The sequence below is a fragment of the Chiloscyllium plagiosum genome, unplaced genomic scaffold, assembly GCF_037043375.1.
Source record: "Chiloscyllium plagiosum isolate Xiang-an unplaced genomic scaffold, Cpla_swu_hap1 HiC_scaffold_39, whole genome shotgun sequence".
NCBI classification, from domain to species: domain Eukaryota; kingdom Metazoa; phylum Chordata; class Chondrichthyes; order Orectolobiformes; family Hemiscylliidae; genus Chiloscyllium; species Chiloscyllium plagiosum.
This window is the reverse complement of record NW_028270177.1, coordinates 33303625-33314639: the sequence shown is the minus strand read 5'-3', so window position 1 is coordinate 33314639 and position 11015 is coordinate 33303625. Positions and strand designations below refer to the sequence as shown.

Sequence of the window (11015 nt, the reverse complement as noted above, 5' to 3'; positions counted from 1 at the left end):
ATAACAATGTTGTACAATTACAATCTCCTGAAACTCTTCCTGTTATCTCGACTGAACCCGAGAGTAAAGACTGAAGGAACTGCTGGAAATCAGAAACAAAACAGAAATTCCTGGAAAAGCTCAGCAGGTCTGGTATCTGTGGAGAGAAATCAGAATTAACGTTTCAGGTCAAGGAACCCTCCCTCAGATCAGTTTGATCAGTTGAGGAAGAGTCACTGGACCTGAAACGTTAACTCTAATTTCTCTCCATAGATGCGGCCAGACCTGTTGAGCTTTTCCAGCAATTTCTGTTTTTGTTTCGGAACCCTGGAGTGTTGTGTGTAATCTTAAATATGGTCAGTGGCCCTCAGATGAAAATGAAATACATTCAGCTCTTAAAACAATCAGGATATATAAAATCCAAATACATACATGATGAAAAGCTGCACAACAAAATGCTAAAGTGACTTAAATTACAGTTTTTTGTTCACATATTTATTATGACATCTTATTGCATAACAATAAGTTACACTGCCGAATCAAATGGCTCAAGAACATTTGTCAGAAACCAAAAAAGGAGTTAACAGTTAATTATAACCACAATAATTAAACTGTATCAAGAATATTCTTCATTACAGCTAGATAGAAAATTTCTCCATTGTAATCAGCAACAGGATGCTCAGAACTAACAAATAAAGTTAAATAGATAAAGCCATATACTTAGAAACTGTAAACTTCATCGCGGAAATAGGTTAGATTTGCATTACTCCTGTAGCAAATGACATAAACATTCTCAATACAAATGGAACATGTAAAAAAATAAATACACAAATAGAAGACATGTACAAAAGTTGATCAAATAGCAAGGCTTTCACAGAATGCCACACCGATGAAATGTCTGTGCTTAGTCGGCTTTCAACACGAGTTGATCTCCGAGAATTTACAAAAACGGACCAAAGGTAGTTTTCACTGTGGCAAAGGTACAATCACTTGAACATAATTAATTGGAAAGAAGCCAGATTCATCATCTAACATGCCTTCAAACCAATTCTCATCGATCTGATTTGTCAGGATGATGACGTCACCTTCCTTGAAACCAAGCTCCCCTTCATTTTCAGGGTCAAAGTCATAAAGAGCTTTACAGAAAGGCTGATCCACTCGTGTACAAGAAGCTGGAGATAACGGTGGGAAAGAAAAAAATGAAATTACACCAAGTTCTGTGACAAATTTGAGTAATTAAGATTCATTCAATCAATAATTAATACTTAAATATTTAAAATACTTCACAGCAAGACATGGAAATTGTTCCTTTTTGACGGGGGAAAGGACTCAAAACAAAATGATCAAGGAGATGTGCCTTGTCCCTGTTCCTAACGTTTTCCCAAGTTACATCTTCAGTGAAAGGTGGCAAATGTCGAAAACATCATCAGTATGTCTCACATTCCTGATGCCACCGCCCCCCCCCCCCAAGTCAACTGAAGTGCATTCGACTTCTGAAAATATCAGAATGAACTTCAGCATATAATAAAGATTAAAGGAAAATAATGTAGGATATTTATTTGGTTGAAAAAAAATACCAAGATAAATTATTTAGCCCGTTCTAAAACAGATCCACAAAAACACATTCTATTTGCTATCACAGAACTGACATTACATTACTAATTAGTTCAAAAAGAGAACAGTTAGGTCAAACATGCTTAAATAGGGATGCATCTCACACACGTCAGCTTAAGAAACTACTCACAAGGTGAAAATGTATGTTTTGACCTGCGTAGGAACCTGAATGGGGATGATTTGGCTAAATGATAACAGAAGGGAAATGATGGATTAAGATTAAAAGATGGATCTAGTATGAAGTAAACCAACTGATATAAACCACAAATATTTAGCAAATTAAATAATTGCAACTTCAGGTACAGAAATAAAATGTAACATCATTAAAATTGATATGATTATGTAGGATATCAAGCATTCTAAACACCAAAAGGGCAGATGCACAGGGTTTAAAGAAGGCAAGTCATTGAGTGCATTTAAGATAGAGAGAGATAGTTTCTTGATTAATAAGGGGATCAAGAGTTACAGGGAGAAGGCAGGAGAATGGGGTGGAGAAAAATATCATCCATGATCAAATGGTGGAGCAGACATGATGAGCTGGATGGCCTAATTCCATTCCTATTTCTTATGAACAATACACAAAGGTAATTGCTGGAATAACTTGCGTGTCAAGCTTGTTATATTCCCTCAGTGCAGTAATATCCACTTTATGCACTTGCAGAATGGCAATATGGTAAAAATACATTAGTATGATCATCAGAACACTTCAATCTTCATATATTCACAAGTAAATATTCCTACCAGATGACTTGAACGAAGAAGCGTATGAAAGACCATTCTGTGGCTGGTTATCACAGAGCTCCAAAGATAGCGTAACTACAGGCTTGGGCTTGAATTCACGCTTTGGACGGCTAGAGGCTGTGGTTATCCTTTGAGAAAAAGACAGAAATAATAAAGACTTAGAGAAAATAAAAGGCATACACTCCTGTATATCTTCAAATGATTACAATACAAATAAACTAATTTTCCATCTTTGACCCTAGGAATGGGAAGGGTTCGAGATTTTTGAGAAGATTTGTAGCTCACGTTGTAAGCTTGCTCACTGAGCTGGTAGATTTATTCTCAGATGTTTCAACACCATGCTAGATATCATCATCAGTGAGCCTCTGTTGAAGCCCTGATGTTGAATCCTGCTTTCTACTTGTGTGTCTTGGTCTGTTGTGATTCTCAGGAAATGAACTGGAAGCGATATCACCCACCACAACAGACCAAGACACATAAATAGAAAAGCAGAACACAACACCAGCGCTTCAACAGAGGCTCACTGATGAGGATGTTTAGCATGGTGATGAAACATCTGAGAATAAATCTACCAGCTCTGCGAGCAAACTTACAACCATGGGAAGGGTTGTCCATTGAAAGGCACACATTTAAAATTCCACCTTATGCTGTAAATGATTTCCACCAATTTGGGAGCATTAAACCATCAGTCCCATGAGTCTACACCACCATTCAATGAGATCCTGGTTGACCTGCACCTTAACACCAATTATTTTCTTTAGCTCCATGAACCTTAAAACCCCACCTAAAAACCTCTCTGTCTAAATCCTGACAGCTCAAATTCTCCCAGCATCCAATGGCTTTACAGGAGGGGTCAGATTTCAAATAGTTTTTTGTGAAAAGTACTTCCTGATTTCCAATATAAAATACAGGTCGATTTAGAGCTTAGTTACACGTTTTCACTTTTGATTTTCCCATTAGATGAAACCAATTCTCTATATGTACCTTACTCAGTCCTGTTAGCATTTTAGCACGTTTTGTTTGGATAACCCCTTAGCATTCTACATTCACGGGAATATAAACCAAGTGTTAAGCAAACTGGCATCATGATTTAACCCTTTAATGCACAGTATCAGCTTGATGAATCTGAATTCTACAAACTTATCATTTTTGAGGTGTAATTCCCCAAGCTAAACATAACAATCCGTATACGGTCTGACTAAGGCCCTGTACAACAAAGTCTAAATTCTCAGAACATCATGAACTGTGTGCTTGAGTTTCAATTCTGCAGGCTGTGTTGAATCTCTTCACTAGAATTGTCGCGTTTAAAAACATCGTTCTTTTATACTTTTCATTGCAATTCAAGTATTTATTGAGTTTTGGATTTCACTGGGTCTCTGCTTTGAATTGTTTCTTTTAGAGACTGTATTGAATTCATCAACATCCAATGGCCGAGCAGCTACTTTCTGACTATGGAGAGAGGTTTAATTTGGATGTAAACTGGTGTTATGATAATTTAAGTACAGTCACATACATACTTTCACCTCTGTGCTGTTGGTAAAACTATGTGGTGCCTACCCAGTAATGGTTTAGAGAGTTTACAATGCCTGAATTTGTATTAATCAATTACTCCCAGACTGAGACCATAAAGTAATTTACTCGTGTATGTAGATGTGAATAAACTTTCAACAGCTACATTAAAGGCATTCGTGGTCAAGTAATTTTTCTTTAATTTTACACTTGGAATATACCTCAAGGATTTACTCAAGATATGGTTTAATGTTCCACTGATAATTTCAGAACCAATTATCCAACTTCACATTGAATAAGAAAATATTTTCACTACAGTGACCTGTAAGCCATCTCATTTTCACATGCTAATATATTCATCCATTTCAACATTATTAAATCCAGAGTACACTTTGATTATGAGTCACATTAATAATAATGTTGCAGATGCTCATTTTATAGGCACATTTATATTTATATACATTTATATATATTTATATACATTTTAAAACTGGGTTATTTAGCTATCAGCTCTTCCACTGTTTCCCTAAGTACAGCTGACCACAAACTGGTTTATTTTTACTTCCAGAATGGGACTGACCCTGCTCAGTTTTACTCTTTGACATTAGGGAACTCCGTGCTTGATACATACATACTACATCTAGAATTTATTAGCATTCGATTTAAAATGACACTATCTAAACGAGTGTTTGAAATTCTTATTGCCTGAAATTTAGTGAGCCTGCCAACTGATATGGAAAAAGGATTATGTTCACCAAATCTGAAAAGAGAAACTATAGACAATCATCATATCTAATGTTGCATTCCCATGTCTTTTGGCTTAATTGCAGGCTGCTTGTCCACTGAGAAGAATTAAACTCCAGGGAGGATTTAGATTAAACTCACTGCTTCTCAAAGAGACTCTAGTCCTTTGTTCAGAACGTTAACTAGGCTGCTATCCCCAAACTAGCTCTGATGTCAGATAAAAAGGTTTACACACAAATAATGTCTGTCGGGTGAAACTGGAGAAACTGATGAAATTTAAGAAAGGCTATGATTAAAATGATTGACCACAAATGCAAGATGGCATAAGTGGAGAGGATAGGCAAATATCTTCTGTCAGGAGGAAAAATCCTTTCCATTTTAGAGTCAGAGTCATATAACATGTTTTGAGAAGATTTGTAACTCAGGATGAGGTTTTGGAACATGGAAACACGCCCTTTGCTCTAACCTGTCCATGCCGACCATAATCCCAAACTAAACCATTCCCACCTGCCTTCTCCTGGCCCATATTCATCCAAACTTTTTTTATTCATGAGCTTATCCAACTGAATTTTAAACATTGTAACTATCCCACATCCACCACTTCTTCTGGAAGTTCATTCCACATATGAACCACACTCTGAGTAAAGTAAATTGCCCCTCACATATTTTTTAAATCTTTCTCCTCTTAAAAATATATGTCTCTTGGTCTTGAAGTCCCCTACCCTAGGGAAAAGACCCTTGCCATTCACCTTGTCTATACATCTCATGATTTTATAAACCTCTGTAATGTCACCCCTTAACCTCGTATTCTCCAGTGAAAAAGGTCCCAGCCTATCCAGCCTCTCATTATAACGTAACCCCTCCATTCCCAGCAACATCCTTATAAATTGCATCTGAACCCACCACAGTTTAATAATATCCTTCCTATAACAGGGCGACAGGACTGGACACACTTCTCCAGCAGGGGCCTCACTAACATTCTGTACAACCTCAACATGACGTCCCAACTCCTGAGTGAAAGATCTGAGCAATGAAATTTCACCACTGAGAAACTGAAGTTGAATTAATTCAGTGGCAAACTGAGTCAGAAGGAAAGTAAAGAATTAAGAGGCAGAATTGATGACCTGTGGCCTTACTGAAAGACCATTGGAAGGAAATGCAAATCAGGTACGTGAAATTATCAATCCAATTCCTCAGCTTACTTTCATGAACAGATTTTCCTGCTGGGAGGACAGCAACAGATTCTCCTGCTGGTTTGACTATTACTAGCTTTTAATTCTTAATTAACAAAAAAGGTGAAAGTCATCAATCAGTGTCAGGTTCGGAACTCCTTTTTATCCTCTGGCTTGCCTTCCTTTTGTTTCCTTCCTGAATAGGAAAGGACAAAGAACCAAACTGTGATGAAGGACTAGTAACATACGTGAGTCACAAGGTCACCTGTGCTGTAGTGTGTTGTGTAGCTCCTCCAGAATTGTTGTTGATTCTTTGTGATAGTTCAATGCTGCGTCCACTAGAGCCAATAGTTGGCTTATTTGCTCTACCTACAGGAAGGAGGAAATTCATTCAGCAAAGACAACTGGTTATCAATATTATTTAAAGCATGCTTGAAATTAAGTTTGGGAGAGTGCAAGATACAAGAAGGTTGACAGAAGTGGAATTCCAAGAAGCTTTAATCTCAGCTAGGTTCATTTTACTCAATAAAGGAAGTGTTCACTTTTCAAATAACACATTTCACTAGTTTAGCTAAAGTTTCTACACACTGCTCACCTGCCGATGAAATTTTCTCATATTAGAATCACTATCCAATTTTTCTTGTTACAGGTAAACTGAAATTTAAAATGGTGAAAACACAAGCCCTTTATAAAGCAATCGAAGAAACTAATGCACTTGAAAAATATCAAATCGAATGCTGCACTGTAAATGTAAACACTTCTAAACGATACCACAATCTTTATGTCAAGAACTTAAGTCAATAGCAAGTCATGCTCTGTGATAACATTTTGTAGTAATTTTGTATGTATAAATCAATATATAATTCAATAGTAGCCTTTACTTAACTATGACTCTAACAGTACTTCCCAAACGTTTACCCACTGTGACCCTATTTGGAAGCTTGATGGTGGTTGCAATCCCTTGGTGTGTGTGTGTGTATCATAAAGTCCCTACAGTGTGGGAATAGACTATTCGGCCCAAGAGGTCTATACTGACCCTCTGAACAGTAACCCAGCCAGACCCATTCCCCTACCCTATTATCCTACATTTATCCCTGACTAATGCACCTAACCTATGTATCCCTGAACACAATGGTCAATTTAGCATGGCCAATTCACCTGACCTGCACATGTTTGGACTGTGGGAGGGAACCAGAGCACCTGGAGGAAACTCACGCAGCCCATGGGGAGAATGTGCAAACTCCACACAGACAGTTACCCGAGGTTGGAATCAAACCTGGGTCCCTGGCGCTGTGTGGCAGCAGTGCTAACCATTAAGCCATTGTTCCATATGGGGTGGGGGTTGGTTATTGTAGCCTCAGAACCCATCGCCCCAAAATTTCATCAGGCGACCCCACCTGGGCTCTTTGGGAAAATTTGGATTATAATATTATTTCTTTACATTCCACACCGGTTTAGCACTTTGTTAAAGAATGCAGTATTTTGAAGTTAAAAATAATTATTTTGAAACAAAACAAACATCAGATTTAATTTTGCAATAGCCAAAAATCCATAGCAGGTCAACAGACCAAGGCCAAATATATTGCAACATTAAAAGGAAAAGCAATGGAAACAAAGAACTTGAATTCATGTAGCAGTCTACAACCTTCAGACTTTGCAAAACACATTATATAACCCAAAAGTCACTTCCTTGTTAAATGTAGTTGCTTTTGAGGAAAGCACTGAGCCCATCGTAAGTTCCACGAGCATAAGCACAGATAAATAGAAAATCTTTCCTGCTGAAAGGTCATTTCCAGCATTTTATTATATATAAATATTAAGTTCATCTTCTTCAAAATGGGATCTTTACGACAACCTGAAGGGACTTCACTTTAACATGCTTTCTCAAAGGTTTACACCTTCAACAGTGCAGCACTCCCTCTGTGCTAGATCATGGAGATCTCAGGACTGGAATACAAACCCACAACCTTGAAACCTAGAAGAGAGAATGCTACCACTGAGCTATGGCGAACAAGCTGCCAGCAAGGAATGAAAATATCTTTGCACAGCCTCATGTAATGCCGGACCAAGTCTCAGGCTGGTTTGAAGTCATGAAGCTCAGAAAGCTATGTTTCAGGTTTAGAATATTGAACCTCAGTGACTGTTTTGACACAGCCTTGGACAGAGAGACCCAGAAGTCCTTGGCCTCTATTTTTGGTCAAAATTAAAAATCACATGAAACCGGATTACAGCCTAACAGGTTTATTCGAAATCGCAAGCTTTTGGAACACCCACTCCTTCCTCAGGCAGCTAGTGAGATAAAATACATCGGACACAGAATTTATAAGTAAAAGATCAAAGGATCATTCAACTTATGCAAATGTATTGAACAAACCTAGATGGCTATTAAGTCTAAGGCTATTAAGAAATTCTGGTATTTACATATTTGAATTAGAATTAGAATCTCTACAGTATGGAAACAGGCCCTTTGGCCCAACAAGTCCACACCGACCCTCCAAAGAGTAACCCACACAGACCCATTCCTCCGCCCTATATTTACCCCTGACCAATGCACCTAGACAAACATCCCTGAACAATATGGACAATTTAGATGGCCAATTCACCTAACCTGCACATCTTTGGATTGTGGGAGGAAACCGGAGCATCCCGAGAAAACCTAAGCAGACACAGGGAGAATGCGCTAACTCCACACAGACAGTCACCCGAGGCTGGAATCGAACACAGGTCCCTGGCACTGTGAGGCAGCCATGTTAATTACTGAGCCACTGTGCCACCCACAATCAAAATTAATGAATCAAAACCTCCAGTCTAACCAATTAAAGACTTAGTGGCCATCTAGGTTTGTTCAATACATTCGCATAAGTTGTATGACCCTTGGATCTTTTACTTATAAATTCTGAGTCCGATGTATTCTCTCTTGCTAGCCGCCTGGGGAAGGAATGGGGGCTCCAAAAGCTTGCGGTTTCGAATAAACCTACTGGGCTATAAACCGGTGTCGTGTGATATTTGATTTTGTCCACCTCAGTCCAACACCGGCAACTCCACATCATGTCTATTTTTGGTAAGAAACCTCATTAATAATTCTCCTAAGACCAATATTTTCTCCAAAAGAATAAGTACAGGTATCCCCCACTGTTCGAAAGCTCGCTTTATGCCACTATGCTTTTACGAAAGACCTACATTAGTACCTGTCTACACCAACCCAACGAGAATTTTCGCTCTTAAGAAATTTGGCAAATTTTTTCCCATATAAATTGATGCTTCTTCAAAAAACCTCGTCCACACCATATTTTCCTTCACTTTAGTTACCAGTGCACTTCAAAACAATTATTCATTCATGGAATGTAGGCATCACTGGTGAAGTCAGCATTTATTGCCCACTGGTTATCACCCTGGAGAAGGTGATGGTGAGTTGCCTTTTTGAAATGACACATTCTACCTGTTGTGCGGAAGCTCACAGTGATGTTAGGGAGAGTCATCCTCAACTATGACCCAACAGCTGTGAAAGAGTGTTGATATATTTCCAAGTCGTAATCTGGGAGGCAAATATTTAATCAATGGTGTTCTCATGTGTCTACTGCCTTTCTACTTCTAAGTAATAAAGGCAGCTTAGTGCTGAATAAACAACATTGCTTGAATTGCTGTGATGTATCACGTAGATTGTACACATTGTTGCTGCTGCGCAGTGATGGTGGAGGGAGTGATAATTTAAGGTGGATAGAGTGCAAATCAAATGGGCTGCTTTTCCCCCGGATGCTACCTATCCTCTTGAATGAGTTGTGCTCACCAGGCAGAATATTCAATCTTATTCCTTATGCCACAGAATTGCCCATCTTTAGCCTGTTTTGCAACCAAAAGTATTTGCCTGATTGGTCCAATTCCTAGTCAATGGTGATCTCCTAGGATACTGAGAGTGGGTATCTCAGTCAGGGCATTTCTGTTGGACGTCAAGGGGATAGGGTTTGAATTTCCCTTTTCAGAAATAGGCATTGTCTGGTACTTGAATGGCATAAATCCCCACATACGTTAGGGACACCACTCATACCCTCCACCTCCTCCAAGACTTCCGTTTCCCTGGACCCAACGCCTCATCTTCACCATGGACATCCAATCCCTCTACACCTCCATCCGCCAGGACCAGGGCCTCCAAGCCCTCCGTTTCTTCCTCTCCCGACATCCCCACTAGTACCCTTCCACTGACACTCTTATTCGTTTGGCTGAACTGGTCCTCACCCTCAACAATGTTTCCTTCAAATCCTCCCACTTCCTCCAGACCAAAGCGGTAGCCATGGGCACCCGCATGGGCCTCAGCTATGCCTGTCTCTACATAGATCAGTCCATCTTCCGGAATTACACCGGCACCACTCCCCACCTCTTCCTTTGCTACATTGATGACTGCATCGGTGCTACCTCGTGCTCCCGCGAGGAGGTTGAGCGGTTCATCAACTTCAGCAACACATTCCACCCAGACCTTAAATTTACCTGGACCATCTCTGACACCTCCCTCGCCTTCCTGGACCTCTCCATGTCCACCAATGATGACTGACTCAACACTGACATTGTTTACAAACCCACCGACTCCCACAACTACCTGGATTACACCTCCTCCCACCCTACCTCCTGCAAAAATGCTATCCCGTATTCCCAACTCCTCCACCTTTGCCACATCTGCTCCCAGGAGGACCTGTTCCACCACAGAACACACCAGATGGCCTTCTTCTTTAAAGACTGCGACTTCCCTTCCCACGTGGTTGAAGATGCCCTCCAACACTTCTCATCCACGTCCCGCACCTCCCCCCATGAACTCCACCCCTCAAACCGCAACAAGGACAAAAACCCCTGGTCCTCACCTTCCACCCTACCAACCTCCGCATGGATCGCATCATCCGCCGACATTTCCACCACCTCCAAATGGACCCCACCACTAGGGAAATATTTCCCTCCCCACCCCTATCTGCTTTCTGCAAAGACTGTTCCCTCTGTGCCTATCTGGTTAAGTCCACGTCCCCCAACAACCCACCCTCCCCTTCTGACACCTTCCCCTGCCACCGCAGGAATTGCAAAACCTGCGTCCACACCACCTCCCTCACCTCCATCCAAGGCCCCAAAGGAGCCTTCCACATCCATCAATGTTTCACCTGCACTTCCACACGTCATTTACTGTATCCGTTGCTCCTGATGCAGTCTCCTCTACATTGGGCAGAGCATTTCAGAGAACATCTCCGGGACACCCGCACCAATCAACCCCACCGCCCC

At 40.3% G+C, this 11015-nt stretch overlaps 1 protein-coding gene across 4 annotated transcripts in view; it reads right to left on the bottom strand.

Annotated features, from left to right (window-relative positions):
• Positions 1–257: 257 nt before the first annotated feature.
• Positions 258–11015, bottom strand: part of sh3gl3a (SH3-domain GRB2-like 3a) — a 131022-nt gene continuing 120264 nt past the window's right edge. For 2 of the 4 annotated variants that reach the window (XM_043677587.2, XM_043677590.2), the window contains exons 7-10: positions 6025–6128; positions 2335–2462; positions 1724–1777; positions 259–1151 (exon numbers count right to left, since the gene is read on the bottom strand). In XM_043677587.2, coding sequence (XP_043533522.1) covers positions 946–1151; positions 1724–1777; positions 2335–2462; positions 6025–6128 — 492 coding nt within the window. In that variant the 3' untranslated portion in view covers positions 259–945. Of the gene's footprint in view, positions 1152–1723; positions 1778–2334; positions 2463–6024; positions 6129–11015 lie in introns of all 4 variants that reach the window. The other 2 variants (XM_043677592.2, XM_043677589.2) reach the window with 2 other exon arrangements.